The sequence below is a fragment of the Caloenas nicobarica genome, chromosome 3, assembly GCF_036013445.1.
Source record: "Caloenas nicobarica isolate bCalNic1 chromosome 3, bCalNic1.hap1, whole genome shotgun sequence".
NCBI lineage: Eukaryota > Metazoa > Chordata > Aves > Columbiformes > Columbidae > Caloenas > Caloenas nicobarica.
In genome coordinates, this window is record NC_088247.1 from 98,150,937 (window position 1) to 98,169,233 (window position 18,297).

The 18,297-nt window shown below is 42.4% G+C and overlaps 1 protein-coding gene across 2 annotated transcripts; it reads left to right on the forward strand.

Annotated features, from left to right (window-relative positions):
- The first annotated feature begins 38 nt into the window (after positions 1-38).
- FLVCR1 (FLVCR choline and heme transporter 1) lies at positions 39-16,235 on the forward strand. 2 transcript variants are annotated; one of them, XM_065631255.1, is made up of 10 exons: positions 39-683; positions 4,123-4,267; positions 4,805-4,945; positions 5,236-5,303; positions 5,514-5,617; positions 6,782-6,892; positions 7,891-7,996; positions 8,202-8,313; positions 8,996-9,063; positions 11,998-16,235. In XM_065631255.1, exons 1-10 carry the CDS (start codon positions 39-41, stop codon positions 12,058-12,060), a joined length of 1,563 nt encoding a protein of 520 aa, XP_065487327.1. In that variant the 3' UTR covers positions 12,061-16,235. The 2 variants fall into 2 exon arrangements, with proteins under 2 accessions (XP_065487327.1, XP_065487328.1); XM_065631256.1 differs by lacking the exon at positions 11,998-16,235 and adding an exon at positions 9,434-9,442.
- The last annotated feature ends 2,062 nt before the right edge of the window (positions 16,236-18,297 follow it).

Below are 18,297 nucleotides of genomic sequence, written 5' to 3' on the forward strand. Positions count from 1 at the left end.
CGCCGCCACCGGGGAAGCTGGGCGGGGAGACGGCCGAGATGGTGGAGGACGGCGGCGGCGAGGAGGAGGCGGAGGGGGAGAGCGCGGAGATGCCGGCGGCCGCCGCCGCGCCGCCCCTGCCGCGCTGCAACGGCTTCCTCCCCGGCAAGGAGGCGGAGGAGGGCGGGCGGGCGGCCCCGGCGGGCGGCGGGGAGCGGGCGGCGGAGGCCGAGGCCATGCTGGCGGCGGGCGGCGGGCGGCCGGAGACGCGGCTGTCGCGGCGGCGGCTGGCGGTGCTGGCCGTCTTCAGCTGCTACTCGCTGGTGAACGCTTTCCAGTGGATCCAGTACAGCATCCTCAGCAACGTCTTCGCCGGCTTCTACGGCGTCTCCTTCACGCAGGTAGACTGGCTCTCCATGGTGTACATGGTGGCCTACGTGCCGCTGATCCTGCCCGCCACCTGGCTGCTGGACGCCCGCGGCCTGCGGCTCACCGCCCTGCTGGGCTCCGGGCTCAACGCGCTGGGCGCCTGGCTCAAGTGCGGCAGCCTGGCCCCCGGCCGCTACGCGCTCACCCTGGCGGCGCAGACCGTGTGCGCCGTGGCGCAGGTCTTCATCCTGGGGCTGCCCTCCCGCATCGCGTCCGTCTGGTTCGGCCCCACCGAGGTCTCCACCGCCTGCGCCGTGGCCGTGCTGGGCAACCAGGTGAGGGAGAACGGGGAGGGAGGGGCGAGGGATGCTTTGGAGAAGTGGGCCTCCTTAGGGCTTGGCGTGGCAGCGGTTTAAAAAACAGTCGTTGAAGTGGGACAGAGCGTTCTTCAAGAAGTGGAGAGACGGGGCAGCATTGGAGAGGGGAAAAGTGATGGAGCGGGTGATGTGGTGTCCCGCTGTGCCCGGCCAGCCTGGCTTTGCAGGACGCTGGTGCCATGTGGCAGCGTGGAGCAGCTCCCACGCTTCTGTCAGCTGCCTGCGGCACCTCAGTCAAGACTCTTTTCAGAAGTCGTCCTGCTCTGCTTTCTCTTCCTCTTGCGATCCGCATCCTGTCTCTTGCGCTTGACGTCGTTCATCTGACTCAATCCACCCCCAGCTGGAGAGGGGTGAAGTATGTGAACTTCATCATAGAGGCCCCCAATGCCACCACACATTAATTCCCACTTTTTAAATTGTGGCCTCATATTGCTCAGCGCCAGCAGTCGATGCCCTGGTGACTCATGAAGTTTTTTCTACCGCTGTGATAGTTCTCTTCACTGTGGGGAGCTGATAACTGAGTCATGGATTTCCTCGAGGTCCCTGGTCCTCGCCAGTTTCAGAGAGCTGGAACAGGCATATCTAAAATCACGGGTGAAGATACGATACAGATGGGTTTTTTTTCCTCCCATAGCCTTGTTCTTGGCCTCTGTCAATGTCCCTGCTTTTTCATGGCAACGAAACTTTAGGATCTCAGTCAACATCACTGGTGCAGGCTGAGGTCGTAGGTACAGTTTGATTAAGGTGACAGGGGGTTTATTTTTCATCATATGAGTCTAATGATTTTATGCTTGTGCACTTTGGATTATTACAGCAGCAATATTAGCGTTACATATTTACAAATAGGGTTGCTCATTATCTCATACGTGGCTGTTTATAGTTTTCCCAATGCGTTTCCCAAACTATTTTTTTAGCATCGAGGTCTTCCAGTGGACAAGTCAACTGTCCCTTTTGGACTGAAAACTTTGGGGGTTGTTGGTTGGTCGTTTTAGCAGTTGAGCAGACATTTTGCATCTGTGTCTCAGAATCAAGTTTCTTTGGCAGCTAAATTTCCACTCTTCAGACATGTGCCAGTCCTCACAGTAGCAAGGATTTACGGGGGACAGTGCCCAGCATCCATCCGGGAGTCTGAAATGGGTGCTTTGCTCGGATGCTGCGATGTGGGGGTTGCAGTGGGGAAGGACAAGGAGCAGTGGTGTGGGGATTGTGAGGGTAGGAACCACAAGAGAGAGGGACAAGGAAGGCGGGAGCAGAGGTGTGAACGAAATAAACCTTAATTACCTCTGGAGCATGTTCACTTCCAGAAACTAGGACTGATCTTAGTGTGCTGACGTGCTTGATGGTCCTCTGCCAGGGAAATACCTGTGAAGCACGTTGATGAAGTGTGTTTCTGCAGCTACACTGTACTCCGTTGGCTCAGAACTGCGTGCTACATAGGTATTAGGATCCCAGTCTTGCTTGTGACCCATGAAGACTATTATGGTGTCAAACCATAGAATTTCTTTGTTCTCAATTTTTGCTTCCTTAAAACTTCTAAAAAGCTAGATTGAAAGACTAATGAAATGACAAATTAGGCACTTGGAGGTTAGAAATAATGTCTGTATATACCAGTATGGTTGACTTCTGCAGATGCGTTATGGCAGAGTCTCACTGTACGTGTTCAATTGTGCAAGGTGAACAATGTAAGAGAATCTGTAAGAGATTCGGGTCACTATAACGAACTGGGCTGTAGGTCATCCGATTTCTTATCAGATATTTTGCATAACTTCAGAGCTACAGCAAACAGGACTGGCAACCTCAGGCAGAGGAGAAACAGAGTAATTATCACAAATCAGATCGCACCCCTTATCTCTTGAGATGCTGATCTGATCGTTTGCAGTTGAAACACAAATCCCTGGGAACACAGCGATGTACCTGTCAAGGGTTGTTAGGAGTGACAGATTTCCAGAAGTGTTGAGCATCTCAAACTGAGCACACCAGATTCATTGGAACTCTCCATCCTTCTGGCTTTGACTTCTCTAGATGTAAAAGGTGTGAAACAGTGTCACTTGACTTTCTTGGAATGTTGTGGGTGCTGTATTGACTCGCGTTGGGGGTGTAAAAAACATACCTTAAGAAAAAGAGTAATTATGTACTCAGTTCATGTTTGTAGGGTTCTTGTTACTGAAGGGTGAGGGTAAAAAGAAACATTCTTTAGGTGAGCACTGGATACTGCGTAAATCTGATGGTCTGTTGGGAAAAAAACAAACCAAGCAAAACAACAAGAAAACCCCACATAAACCCAAAACCAAAATACAAACAAAAGATCAAACAAAAAACCCTCCAAAACCAACAACCAACCAAACAAAAAACCAAACCAAACGAAAAAACACACCAACCTCCCCAAATAAAATGACCCCCCCCCAAAAAAACTCCAACAAAACCCACAAACAAACAAACCCAACAAAAAAAGCCACAATCAATCCAGCAAACCCCTCATCAGGCATATGCACTAAGGGCGCTTTGTAAGCACATTGGCACAGCTTTAGAGTACTTTTTGAGGGTTGGACTTGCTTTTCTAACAGTCTGTGGTGCTCTTTTTATGTTTGTTTTGTTTTACCTGAAATAGATGCATTTTGTTTGTTTGTTTTTTATTTAAAAAAAGAGTTCTGACACTTTAAAATGCAGTTTGATTTTGGAGGAGCAGCAAAGGTAAAATGGAGAGTAGTCCAAGACTGTTGTTTCTTCATGTTTTAAAATGCTTTTTATATATACCAAAAATTTCAGTCCTTTTGTCTGTCTTTAGTTCAAAATCAGTTGCTATGTTGGAATTGACTTCAGATACAAACCCACTGCTACTTTATTTTGTGATTTTTTTTTTTTTCTTGATTTCCTTAGCAATAATTGCAGGTGCTCCTTTTCTCTTGCTTTTCTCTGCTCTATCAGTTCTGCAATAAACCTCGATGTCAGTCTTTATTACTGCTGTGTCAGGTGGAGTGTTTTGATCGAGAAAAAGAAAAGAGCGTTTCTACAAGAGTAGCTGGAGTCTTCTGTCATCTCTAGGTCTTCAGTTGCAGGATGACTGAGACTAATTTATGTGTGTGCAGTGTTTTCACATGAAATATTCTGGAAAAAAAACTTTCTTAATGCTTAGTTGTTAGATGTGCTATATACTAGGTATAGTATTGTAGTTTAATTTAGAAATGAAAAGGTTAAAAGGTGAGTTATGGAAGACCTGATTATGAAATGTCATTGAGAGCAAATGGCTCAGCAGCATTATACTAAACTGAATGCTTTTCCTTTGTAGTTTTATTAATACTTATTATGATATAAATTCTGAATTCTACCTGGTAAGGCTGTTCTGTTAATATTTAGTTCATAGGGAAATGATTTTTGGTTTTCTTTTCTTGCTTTACAGCTTGGCACTGCAATTGGCTTTTTGTTGCCACCTGTTTTGGTTCCAAATACACCTGACGATATTGATCTAATGGCACATAACATCAGCATCATGTTCTATGGAACAGCAATAGTGTCCACGCTTTTGTTCTTCTTAACAGGAGTTGGTAAGTGTTCCGTTCTTGTAATTTAAATTACGACCACAGGGAGTGTTTACAACATCTCACTTCAAGCATCTCACTTTGCTCAAAGCAGTTGAGGTTACATTTTCTGCAGTTCACTTGTGCTCACTTACTTGATGTGCCAGGGTTAAGTGACAACCGGTTTGCTGAATGTCGTGCTTCACATGGGATGACCACTCTCAGAATATTTAGTTCACTTAGGCTTTCTGCTACAAGGACAGCATGATATAATGTGAATTCTCTCTGTTAATCTTACAATTCCGATATGAAGGTCTAGACACATTGCAGATGAAGTCTGTGTTTGACCATATGTTGGTAGCAATCAAACATGACCAAATAATTAGCGCATCCATTGTGACTGTGGCTTGATTCTTACATGAGGAAAATGTAAAATATTTTTTATGGAAGTGTTATAAACCACAAGTTACACTTCTGAAATTCATCAAACCGAAACACTTCAAAAATAAAAAGCCTTAGTCTGGTAAAGACAAATCAAAACTGTTCCTTCTTCTTTTTCCTCAGTGTTTGAAGAAAAGCCCAAATACCCTCCTAGCCACTCTCAAGCAGTCCTGCAAACTATGCCTCCCGAGGATTATTCCTACAAGCAGTCGATCATAAACTTGTTCAAAAACATTCCGTTTGTACTCCTGCTGATCAGTTACGGTAAGTGGAGCTGTCTGGCTGTAGTCTGGCGGAACAGCTGAATGTGTGCACCAAGCACACGGAGTTTTAGTTGTGGTGGTTTTTTTACGGGAGAGGGAGTGTCAAACTTATTCAGCAGCCAGTGCTGGAAAATCCTGCAGAATTTAAAATAACATTTGTAGGTCTGGTGAAGAGATTTTACCTGGCAGATAAAAGATTTTGCCTCTGATGTGAGTCAGATTAACTCTTTAGAGTAACAGATCTATGTGGCTACACCTGGAATAACTGAAGTTTTTCTTTTGGTACTGCAGGTATTATGACTGGGGCATTTTATTCTGTCTCCACGTTGTTAAATCAGATGATAGTAACTCATTATGAGGTAAGTTTCTTGGATCTCCTTTGTAATTTCTTTTTCTGTACATTTGCAGAGGTGATGTTTATAATTAATACCCCCCTACAGTTTCTTGCACCATACACATAATGGGAGTCATAGGAATGTTTGTTTGCGCTTATGACTGCCAAGAGGTCTGAACTTGACTCTGAGTGGAAGCAAGTTATTAATGAGCACCATATAAATATTTGTTGAAAGGGAGAAGAAGTGAACGCTGGGAGAATTGGCTTGACACTGGTGGTGGCAGGAATGGTGGGTTCGATTATTTGTGGTTTGTGGCTGGATTACACTAAAACATACAAGTAAGTGTGGGTAGGCATGTCTGGGGTTAGGGGTAGGAGAGCGGTGCAATTGCATTGGAAAATACCTCGACATAAGGGCTGAAGTGAACTGATGATGAAATGCAGTTCATCGTTGATCTTTTAGTGGCCTTGCTGGAGACGAGTTTCTGAGGCTACAGCAAAAGCTTGAGATTCCTGTTGGTTCTTGGCCAAAAGAAATGAGAGAGGAGAATGCAAAGATGCAAAGGGGTTTTGTATCTGTTCCTGTCTCTGCAGGAGTGAAATGCTACCAAGGAAAGCATTGTATGTCCTATAAACAGTGGCCAGGTGGCCCCAAGGGCTCCTTCTCCTGGGAAAGCATGAAGGCTCAAAACCATTGTTTTGTAAAATGGGCAGTGGGTGGAAATTTATTTATTTATTTTTTTTTTTTACTACTCCTGGGCATATTTGTAAACATAACATTCAGCGGATGCCCATGGAGCAGAACTCTGTTCTGGGGTAGGAGCTCCTGGGTCCATCACCCGTGGTGTGGTGCCCCCAGGAGTGGGCAGTGCCCTGGAGCGCTGCTTGCCGTGGAGAAGTTCTCCCCTGGTGACTCTTTGTACACTATGTGCAAGAGCTGTAGGAACCTAACCGATGTTGATGCTGTAGAGTGGCTTTGTTTCTGCATGTGCTTTGGCTTATAAATAACTTATACATGCTTTAATATTTTGGATGACATCCCTTAAGCCAGGTTTAAAATAATAGAATATCGTCTCTAGATTTGTTTGACTTGCCTCTTAGGCTGAGTTTTATCACTAGTGATGTTTGATTTGGCTGCTCATATATCAATGTATTGTGTAACGGGCAGCACTGCAGAATGGCCAAGAGGCACAACATAGCGGAGAGTTAAAACAGTCTTAAGGTAATAGTATCTGCTGTGTTTGTCCATTCTTTGAGACTCTTGAGTAGGTCTCTCAGCCTGGAGTGAGGCAGCCATATAACTGAGGCAATAAAGAGTTCGGGAAGGGAAATGTTCTCACTGGAAGATATGTTGGAGTCAGAATTACAAGAAACAAATTTCATAGCTGTAGAATGTCAGTTGTTAGAGAGTAAGTAATGTTTATGTTACTTTTCCGTGTATCAGCAATATGCTATGACCTTATGTTAACAATGTTAATTTTATTTTTTTCGGTTGGGTTGCAGGCAAACTACTTTGATTGTTTACATTCTCTCTTTCATTGGGTTGCTGGTATTTACTTTCACCCTGGACCTCGGATACCTTGTAGTAGTGTTCGTGACTGGAGGAGTACTTGGGTGAGCAATTAAAGAGGACTAGGAGACTTACTGCATTTCTGTTCAGCAACAATATTTAACTGTTTTAACTAAATGACTCTACTGTATATTCTGTTGCCATCCATGCTCTTGACCTATGCCTATAGATCACAGTACAGAGATGGTTTATTAGGGTTTCACCTTCTGCTAGAGCAGAATAAATCTAAAGTAATTCACTTTCCAGTGGATTTCATTTAACATTTTTGTGAACCTAACAGAAGTCTGTATGTCGTCAATTTTTTTGTTCCAATTCAAAAAGCTGTCTGCAGCTGTTGACCAGTGGATAAGTGATTAGAGTTTAACTGAGCAAATCTCGGAAGACTGGCTTCTGTATGTTTTGATAAATTTATATTTTGATGGTCCGGCTGATGTGCTGGGTACTTTGTTCACTCGGAAGAGCACAAGCATTTCTCACAGATACATAATCTAAAAGCCCCAAAAGGTGCTGAGGGAATAGTGCTGTATCCAGACACGGCAGTCGAGGTAGAGCCAGAAATGTCCTGAGAGTTTTAGTCTAAAAAAACAATTGCCCAACCTCAACTGCATTAAGCCCCTGCTTTTCCTGTCACCCATCGGTCCCCTCAGCTTCTTCCACTGCAGGTCCTAGTGTCCCTTCCAGTGTCCAGCCTCACTCCCACTGATGGTCTCTTTTCATCCTCCAGCATGGATGTTTGGCTTCTGTTATAGAGTGGTTGGTCAGAGAAGGTTGTTTCATATGTACAGAGTAGAATGCAGGTGGTTATGGGAAATGAGACAAATATGTTAAAACATCTTTGTCCTAAAAAGAGAGATGCATGGCTAAAGTTGTTGGATGAGATCGGGTGAATGAGGCAAGCAAACAAAGTACTGAATCATGTTACGTCTTGAAAATAGACAGTTCAGAATACCGACTAATTCATAATACCGTGTGTTTATGTTTGATTTTCTTAGCTCTAGTAATAGATGAAGGCCACACCTGTCATCCTCTTACTCTTCAACAGGTTCTTCATGACTGGCTATCTCCCACTTGGGTTTGAATTTGCTGTGGAAATTACATACCCAGAGTCTGAAGGCACTTCCTCAGGTCTCCTCAATGCATCAGCACAGGTTATATCATTTTATTTCTTTCAGTGAAGTAATGTTCAGGAAGGCTGCTCAGTTCAAATCTAAGAAGGCTTTCTTAGACTTGGCTGCTAACTTATAGTGGTTATTTTTTTACTTGGGTTTCTGTAAGATGTGACCTGAAACTTTGCAAGGTAAAGTGATGAGACTTTTCTTTGTGATCCTGATGAAGTGATTTGTTTGTTTATAGATATTTGGAATCATCTTTACACTTGTTCAAGGAAAACTCACGACAGACTACGGTCCTCGTGCAGGAAACCTCTTCCTTTGTGCTTGGATTTTTGTGGGCATTATCTTAACAGGTAATTAATCAGAAATGTAAGTAATGATTTCTCTTTAATGTAAAAATGTGGAGGTTTTTTTGAGACAGTGAATTTCTGGGTAGTTTTGAGGTGTCTCAGACATCTAGGATTTAAATATGTGGCTTCTTGTCTGGGCTGAGGACAGAAGTTATAAGTTAAGTGCAGCGTTTGGGTTTTTTTTCTTTGTTTTTCACTTTCAATACTTGCTGTGTGCATGTCCTTTGATTTCAGGATGATGTTGCTAATATATGGACAGCCATCTGTCACCTATTTCTTGAGTCATGTCTTAAATTTGAGGCAGATGTCTGTACGCAGAGTAGGATAGTAAATGTAAACAAAAACATAAATGGAGACACTTTTCAGTTTTCCAAATACTGCTGCTGTATTCCTAAACTGTACCAGTGACTTACACATCCTGGTACTTACAAATGTGCTTAAAGTGCCCAAACCGTCAAGTTTTGCTTTAAGTAATCATGGTTTAAAAGTTTTTATTGTCATTTTCTGCATGTGCATTGTGAGCAGCAAGTTCAAATTGTAAGTTTAAATGCCAAAAGAGTGAATACAGGTATTTTGAATATGTGCTGAAAGCAGCTCCTATGTGCTTCCTCTGTACAAACATTTCCATTGAAAGGCATGTCATTGCAAAGTTGCAAACAGGCTTTCTCTGTATTTTTTGTTTCAGCCTTAATAAAATCAGATTTGAGAAGACACAATGTGAATTCAGGGATTATGAACTTGGAAGTTAAAGCTGTAAGTGATGACTCTTTTACTGTGATGGTATAACTGTACTTGAATGCTTGGCTTCTATTGGCATAATAATACTAACAGCAAAAGAGTAATTGACAAGAACTTGTGACTGTTTCCATGCTATTTTGGAACAACAGAGCCACATGGGATGCTTCCTCAGATATCTTTTTCCCCTTAGCTCCTGTGAAAGAATATAAAAGACCTTCTGCTCTCAGATTTTTCTGAATTTTAAGTGGCTAATGTTAATCTCTGATTTTATTGCTTGAATCTTGCTTCTTCATATTTGCAGGTAGCATTGTAGATTGTGAAGCCTTATTGTGCATTGGATTAGGAGACTGCTATAGACTAGATATTTTATTTAAAATACCTGCAGTCCCTTTAAGTGAAGTCAGTGTCTAAGGAACAGTGGTCATGCTGCAGTTTTTATACTGTGCTGCTTGAAGAGCTGGGTCCATTCTTCTGCTAAGCACCCTCTCAATTTAAATGAAGAGTGAGCATAGCACTTTTTGCTGTTCAGGGGGTCCCAAGACCATGTTTCAACAGCTATTCCAAATTTTCACAGTCACTAGTAGAAATAAGGCTGACATCAGAAACTTTTTTTCACTGCTGCAGGTTTTTTTGTCATTTGGATCAAGATAATGGAGTCAGATATTGCAAGATCCTCTGTCATGCTTCTTTTGGTGTGTAGGGGTCTTGCATATATCACAGAATCATGGAATGGTTGGGGTTGAAGGGACCTCTGGAGATAAGCTAGTCCAACCCACCTGCTAAAGCAGGTTCACCCAGAGCAGATTGCACAGGAATAGCACCTTTCGATCAGGTACACACTGTTAGTGTCTGCATAAGGTTCAGAAACTTCCAAGTTGGTGTTACATGAGCTAACGTGGACCTGAAACCTGTGCAGCTGTGTCTGCACAGCGTGGCATCTGTGAGTTTACCAGCCAGGCTGGGGCTATCTTGGGGATGTACACGCTGACTATAGGCAGTGGTCCGTGATTTGTCTAATTAGCCTAGACTGTGACACAACTTGATTTGTATTAGCCAGGATATAACAAAAGGCTGGGGTCCTCGGTCTGATATTACCATAAATAATTGAAGGCTGCCTGTGTTCATATGGTACAATAGCACTTTGATACCAAACCTTGATCATCAAGATTCTGCTGGAAGTTTTCTGGAGGAAAAAAAAAAAAAGGAAAGTTAATCTCCTTGTGATAAATATCTATATGCAGTAAATACATACTTTAGAGTTATACCAAGAAACTCAATTCTGTATTTGGTTTTTTTTGGTGTGGGTTTCTTTGGTTTGGTTTTGTTTCTTTTCCATTACAGAGAGAAGGGAAAATAGGACTTTCTATGAATGCCTAATTTGGCTAATTAACTACATATACTATTGGAGTCTAACCTAATAATTACCCAAGAGGACTGAGGAAAGCAAAAAAAAAGGCCTGAGGACTGGAGGAAAGCAAATGTCACTCCAGTCTTCAAAAAGGGCGAGAAGGAGGACCCAGATAACTATAGACCGGTCAGCCTCACCTCCATCCCTGGAAAGGTGATGGAACACCTTATCCTCAGTGCCATCTCAAGGCACATGAAGGATAAGAGGGTCATTAGGGGCAGTCAACATGGCTTCATCAAAGGCAAGTCATGCTTGACCAACCTCATAGCCTTTTATGAGGACATAACGAGGTGGGTAGATGATGGCAGAGCAGTGGATGTGGTCTATCTTGACTTCAGTGAAGCATTTGACACAGACTCCCACAGCATCCTCACAGCTAAACTAAGGAAGTGTGGACTGGACGATTGGGTAGTGAGGTGGACTGTGAACTGGCTGAAGGAAAGAAGCCAGAGAGTTGTGGTCAATGGGGCAGAGTCTGGTTGGAGGCCTGTATCTAGTGGAGTGCCTCAAGGGTTGGTACTGGGACCAGTATTGTTCAATATATTCATCAATGACTTGGATGAGGGACTAGAGTGCACTGTCAGCAAGTTTGCTGATGACACCAAGCTGGGAGGAGTGGCTGACACGCCAGAAGGCTGTGCTGCCATCCAGAGACCTGGACAGGCTGGAGAGTTGGGCAGGGAAAAATTGAATGAAATATAACAAGGGCAAGGGTAGAGTCTTGCATCTGGGCAGGAACAACCCCACGTTCCAGTATAGGTTGGGGAATGACCTGTTAGAGAGCAGTGTAGGGGAAAGGGACCTGGGGGTCCTGGTGGACAGCAGGATGACCATGAGCCAGCACTGTGCCCTTGTGGCCAAGAAGGCCAATGGCATCCTGGGGTGGATTAGAAGGGGGGTGGTTAGTAGGTTGAGAGAGGTTCTCCTTCCCCTCTACTCTGCCCTGGTGAGACCTCATCTGGAATATTGTGTCCAGTTCTGGGCCCCTCAGTTCCAGAAGGACAGGGAACTGCTGGAGAGAGTCCAGCGCAGGGCAACAAAGATGCTGAAGGGAGTGGAGCATCTCCCTTGTGAGGAAAGGCTGAGGAAGCTGGGGCTCTTTAGCTTGGAGAAGAGGAGACTGAGGGGTGACCTCATTAATGTTTATAAATATGTAAAGGGTGAGTGTCAGGAGGATGGAGCCAGGCTCTTCTCGGTGACAACTAATGATAGGACAAGGGGCAATGGGTGCAAACTGGAACACAGGAGGGTCTACTTAAATATGAGAAGAAACTTCTTCTCAGTGAGGGTGACAGAGCCTGGAACAGGCTGCCCAGGGAGGTTGTGGAGTCTCCTTCTCTGGAGACATTCAAAACCCGCCTGGACACCTTCCTGTGTAACCTCATCTAGGTGTTCCTGCTCCGGCAGGGGGATTGGACTGGATGGTCTTTCGAGGTTCCTTCCAATCCCTAACATTCTGTGATTCTGTGAAGAATACTGAGGTTGGGAATAACTTCTTCTGAATAACAGCTTAATTCCTGCTTTTTTTCCCTCCTCTCCAGGTACCAGTTGACAGTCCTGTAGAACCTGAAAGTACTACATTAAAAATTCAGTCGAATTTATAAAGCTGAAAGAAGGTGACTTAGAAACGCACAAGTTTGGTTGCATACTGAACGATATTAATTAGTGTAATCACTGGATTTGTGTGTATGAGTAGTAAGATGTGCTTGGTGATAGTTGTGAGGTGGAAACTATGAAGATGCTCGGTTCATTTTGCCCAAGATGTAAACAATTCACCTTTGTATGGAATATTTATTTTAACACTTTTAAAGTTTTGCAGTTTCATTAGCAAAGAACTGCGTGAATACTCTCCGTGCTATGACATGTACGTTCAGGATGCACACTTGAAAAAATCTGGAATCTTGAAGTACAGTCATCATGATCAGGAGCGTCTAATCTTCTTTTCCCTGAAGAATTGAGAGGTAGTTAATTTCTTGTTCAGTCTTTGCTACTGCATTTGAAAAGTCAGAGATTAGGTGGCTGCACAGTTGGAAGATGTTCACAAGTTCCTTATTTTTTTAAATGTATCTGTGTTTTTAATGTAAGCCAACGGTTCCTTCTGAGAAACTGTCGATAGCACAATACTGAAAACAAGAGATGACTGCAAATGTGTGTGTTTCATACTGGCATCTGACATTTCTTTTGCCTTGAAACTTCTTGATAGATATCAGAAGGCAGATAAGAGAAAACACTGTCTTACAGATTCATTGTAACATTTCTGGGGAGATTTAAAGAGTTTCCCACTAGACAAATTGAAGAAAAAACGTTTCTTATTAAATACAGTCAAAAGGAGGTGGAAAACCTTTGATATCTCTACTGTGAAGTATTTACAGGCAATGAAATGCTGCCACACAGGTTGCCTCCATGGAATATTTTGAGTGCTTTCTCAGTTAAAGTGAGAGTTTACAAAGAGCTGGTGCCTTTACTTTGTAAAGAAGATCCTTGCCTCATCTTGAGTTTAATCAGTGCTGCTGAAGAAATTCCATTTTGTATGTTAAACATCCTCTGAGTATTTGTGAAGTATCAGGAAATGTGTTCTGTCGTTTTTGCATTTATTTCTCTGCGTTATGAATTGTATCATTTGTCTCGTGAAATTTTTGCACTCATATAACTTAAATCATGTCTTTCACAGTTTGTTAAAAGCTGTAAGGATGACTGAAAATAGTGATGTTTCACTTTGTCTGATGAAATATTCGCTGTTTATATCATGCATCTTAGCTACAAAAGGAGCAGACTTCACTAACATTCACCCTGTATTATTACATTTGTCTGAATCTGGGATGTGGATTTCTCACTGCAGTGTTTCTTCTTTACCGTGTACTCTATCTCCACACCTACAGAACTGACAGCACTACAATATATTGAGGCCCTACTATTACTGCAGAAGTCAGACATGAGTTAGCGGACATTCTGCAAACATTTAAGCTTTAGCAGCCTCTAAGTTGAGCCTGCAGGTTCAGTGCCATCAATGATGCCGTCTCTTTGAGTTCCCACAGATGTAGTGCCATCCAGAAGGCGCGCTCCTACGTGGTTTTCCATGGATTCTTACAGTTGAGTATGCGGAACTTTTTAACTCCAAGATTTCAGTATAGTAAGTATTGATAAATGCTTTTCTTTTTTGTTTCACTGTAGATTTAGAGAATCCTCTTATGTGAAAAGGACCCTGTGAACTTAGCTTTCTAAACTTTGCCTCTGAACACAATGATCTCAGTTTAACATTTTGTATGATAAATGCTTCGGACATGGGAAGAATGGCAATGTACATATCAGAATAAGCTAGGTATGCTTGGAACACTCACCTTTCAAAAACGGCTCCGTGTCTTTTTGCCGGGTCCAGTACTACAGAGAAAATGAGCCCCCTTGCTGCTCCTGGAGAGGAGAGCTCTATGGGAAGAGTCTTCTGGTGATGTAGCTGAATAGAGGCAAAGTAACTCATAGATATTCAAACAGCAGGCAAGAGCATAGGAGTGGAAGCAGAGATGCTTTCATTATGTTAGTTCTTTACATTCAATGACTTCTTGTGATATAAGCTGCCCCATCAGGGGATGTACATGTTTTCAGCCTGAGCGAGCAAAGTGAAAGTTCCTTCCTTTTCATATCTATGGGTGGCTTTTCCCTTTGGAAAACTGATAATAATGTATGCCAAAATATGTAAGTTCTTCCACAAGGTACAGATTCAGTAAATATTTGTGTGCATGGTCCCTGGTTGCTTTGTACTTCTGCTGTTGCAAACTCTTGACAATGTCTTTACTGTTTTGAGGAAGTGTGTTCAGATGTCCAAAGGAAGTCTTTGGCAGTATCCAGGATGCTTTCCGAGATGTCCAGTACACACTGTTCAAATTCAAAGATGCAGCTTTTTTCTTCTTTTTTTTTTTAATATTTTTTAAAATTCCTTTCCTCACTACTAGTTTCCAGTTTCTTTAGCTATGTTCAGCTGATTATTGAAAAAATATTCAAGGCCTTCTGGCTCCTTGTGTTTTTTATCTTCTGCCAAATTACTTGGCTACCCTCTGAAAAGGTCCAAACAAGATTTTGACATCCTGGAAACCCTGCTGGGTCCCCGAAAAGAAAATATTCCTAATAATGAAGGCTTAATTACATCCTGGATTTAATACTCTCCCTCTAAAAACAGCTTGAAAGTTGGAAACCTGTGAGCTATTTCCAGGCAACAATAAAGTATTCAAATAAAAGGCTCAGCAGCAAAATAACAAGCAAATGAAGAACAAACCAGTATTTTATGTAGTAATATTATAATCTGCCAAGAAACTGAGGTTCTAGCTCATGGCAGAAATAAATTTGGGGTAGTTTGGGCTTTGGGTTTTTTGCTTTTAATTTTTGTTTTTAAACAAACAACATCCACCCAATCAAACATCCATCTGGAACCTGAAATAGGGTCTCTGACTCTTAGCCTTGAGATTCTGGCTCAGCCCTCCAGTAAGAGTAGAGGTGGGGGCTAAAAAATCGTAACTGCTTGACGAGGTAATTGTTCAATGAATGGAATTACATGTCAACTATGAGAGTAGGGAGTGGGAAACCAAGTGAGGAGAGGTATCCCAGTCCCATGCATCAGCTTTTGCTTTTCAATACGCTTTGCTTTTGAGCGCTTTGAGAGAACTAGAGGATGCAAGAGCACTCGTGGTGAGTGTCAGCAAGGGGGCTGCCCCCACTTTCCCAGAGACCCCTACAGGGTCTGTAATTGCTAACTTTCAGCTATGAGATTCAGAGATTAGCCTTTAAAATAACTCTATCTTTCTTCGTTTCTTCCAGACCATGTTAAACTTTTGCTAACTTCAGTGGGAGAGACACAGAGAACATTAACGCATTTTTATTTAGGGTTTCTAACATGGCCTTAAAACCCTCATTTCTGTTGGCTGGGTGTGAAAATATCAAGCCCATAAGGAATAGTCTGGAATTTCTGTAATTGGGAGCTTTCTTCTTCAGCTTGGCAGAGAAGTCCTTCAGAACATTTATTTTGTAGATGGGTGCCTGTCTTTAATAACATCTCTTTCTGTTGCTGAATGCTCATGTTTTATGAGGGAGAAATAACAAAGGAGGAAGTGGGAAGAATACATCTGAATCGTTTCAGGTTAACAGGGCTTTCCTAACTTCATCCTTTTTGTCATTTCTGTTGTCCAACACAGTCTGTTGTTTCAGAGACAATCACTGGAGTGTGTAATTGGAGCAGGCAGCCCAAGCTGCCTAATGAAAAAATGCTTTTTGAGAAATCTTTGTACTGTCTTGTGCATCTACAACCAAGTGACACTGGGTTAAGCTATAAGCACTTACTGCTTTCATTTTCCATTCTGCGAACTCATGAATTTTCCTGCGTGAATGGGAATGTGTGACCTTTTCAGTTGCTGCCTTTCAGTACATGTACGTACCACCTTGAGTGTAATAGGCTACTAATGATTCATAGATCACCAGCTAAGTTATTGTATCCTATGTGATTTCCCTACCACCACCATTTGGTCTGAAGTCTGTGAAGAGGAAGAAGGGATGTTAATGCATGAACTAGAATGAATTAAGCAAAAAATATTCCTAAGAGAAATGTATTTCCACGTTAAGACCCATGTTATTTACTGCTGATGTCTTTGTTCTTCTCATGAAGATAACCATGATTTTTGCTTTAATATTTCAGTTTTGTAGTGTCCTATTCTTTGTTTCAAGAGAAAATTAAAAATTCCTTATGAATATTCTCAGATTGCAATATTGTGTGTATCTGTATATGTGGGTAGCATCATTCCTTACCATTACATGTTATTAATAAAGTGTATAACGTGTAACTTGATCAGAACCAAGATTATGATTTTTGACAGCTGCTGATACAGCTGATGGTCTAAAAGTGATTCATTTTTTTCCTTAAAAGCTGTAATGTAATGTCAGAAAATTTTGTAAGTGTATGATACACTGTGTCATTAATAAACATGCATGCACACATATATGCAGAGTGCTTGTGTGCGGGGTATATAAATGTATTATACACAAGAGTGTTGGCTTACAGGAAAATTTTCTCAGGGCATAGAATTAAAGTATTCGCACCAGTAAGAGAGTTGCACTGCTCCAGCACAGGGATTTCTCCTCCTTTGCTTTGGAAAAGGTCTGTGAGGAAAAGTGCAGCTAACATGTGAAGCAGAGCAATCCAGTGTCATCTCCTTAAGGGCAGTGTAAATATTATTTTTAAAAAGCACCCAGGTGTAGAACGATCATCTGGGGAGAGAAGGTAGAATAACTTCTTAGAGAGGACAGAGTGAGACATTACATTCAGTTACGGCCCAGCTTTTGTTTCTAAAGCCAGAGCTGTCTTCAGTGGGAGCACGGCAGGACCTTTGTGAATGCTCTGTAGGGTTCTGGCGCTTGTGCTCAGGCGTTTAGTGTGGGTCGCCAGCACATCGGCTGTGAGCCAGGTAAGTCCGAGGAACCTGCTTCAAAGAAATAGAGTCACTGTAAGAAACTTTTTTTAAATCTCCCTTCTCCACAAAGCTGGAATTACCTCTGAGCTATTTTTATATGAGGATCTTCACAGGAGGACGTTGCAGGTGCTGCAGAGCACAGGAAACACAAGCCTTTTGTTACAAAGCAACGCTAGCATCCAGTTCAACAGCGGGCTGAACTTTCGGATGGGCTCATGATTTTACAACCAGGACCGCAGGGTTGTATTCCTCTTACAGTATCTGTATGAAAGCTGCGGGCTATAGCCTCATTTAGCGTTGCAATTTAAACATTCCCACAGCTGGGAAGGAGCAATCACAGCAAATTATTATTGCCTTAGAGTTCATTCTTTGGCAGACACTCAGTCTTACTTGAAAGAAAATGCTAGAAACTTCATCAGGTAAGTGGGAGATGTGAAGCCGTCATGGCCACGGTCAGTCAAAGTCATTATTGAGGGGAAAATACTTTTTTCTTTGTTGTTTCTATAGCTGGGAAGAGGCATTATGTATCCGTAACTAACAAGTATTAACCCTTACAGAAAGTGATGCAGTTTGTGCATGGATAAAACATGCGTGTGGGAAGGTTTCTTAGAAGCCTGCTGGATTTCCTCCTGGCTCTCCTTCGCAATGACCTTATCTGACCATCTGCTAAATCAATATTTATATCTTCAGTTAAACAATATCTTTCAGAAGACAAAGCAATAATATCCTGAACTTTGTAGAAAGGACTCCAGCAGGTATGTCCCGGAAGAAAAAAAAGAAAAAAAAAGGCTAAGTACTGGCAGCAGTTAGACATTGTTACTGGTTTGTGAGGCTGGGTAATATCTGCTTAATATCAGGTATTCTTTTCTCAATGAACTACTTCCACCTGTAACAATGCTTAGGCCATTAGAAAAGGTTGTAATACCTAAAGGGCCCTGTCAGAATTGTGGCCTTGCATTATGAGTTCTAGAAATAAGAGATCAAGACCCTACAAAAGCTATAAGCTCCATGCAGATAGAAAACTATTGGTAAAGCAATTGTTTTTTTTAAAAAAAATGGTTAAAGATGCGTCACATGAGCCCAGAAGTGCTGTCACTGCAGCTGCAGCTCCACAGGTTGGAGTACATCTGTTTTTTAGACGAGGCAGTGAATGCGCATCCTTGTGAGCTGATTTTGGGAAATAGAAAGGTGTGATTAAAAGCCTCATTTTTCCATGCCTAGGTGACTTTGGTTTATGATGTTTGTTTTATCACTGTCACAGCAATTTCTTACTGGTTAAACTCTCTTTATGTTCTGCCTGTACTTCTGTGTGCTTCAAAAAGGATGTAGTATGTACTAAACCCAGCTTCTTGCTAAGCAATGTGACTTAGGGATGTCAGGGATTAACCGTGG

Excerpts from the sequence above, each read along its gene's own strand:
- FLVCR1 (XM_065631255.1), top strand. The coding sequence starts at position 39 with ATGGTGGAGGACGGCGGCGGCGAGGAGGAGGCGGAGGGGGAGAGCGCG. Across the intron at positions 684-4,122 it reads TGGCCGTGCTGGGCAACCAG|CTTGGCACTGCAATTGGCTT; the intron begins GTGAGGGAGAAC and ends CTTGCTTTACAG. Across the intron at positions 6,893-7,890 it reads GTGACTGGAGGAGTACTTGG|GTTCTTCATGACTGGCTATC; the intron begins GTGAGCAATTAA and ends ACTCTTCAACAG.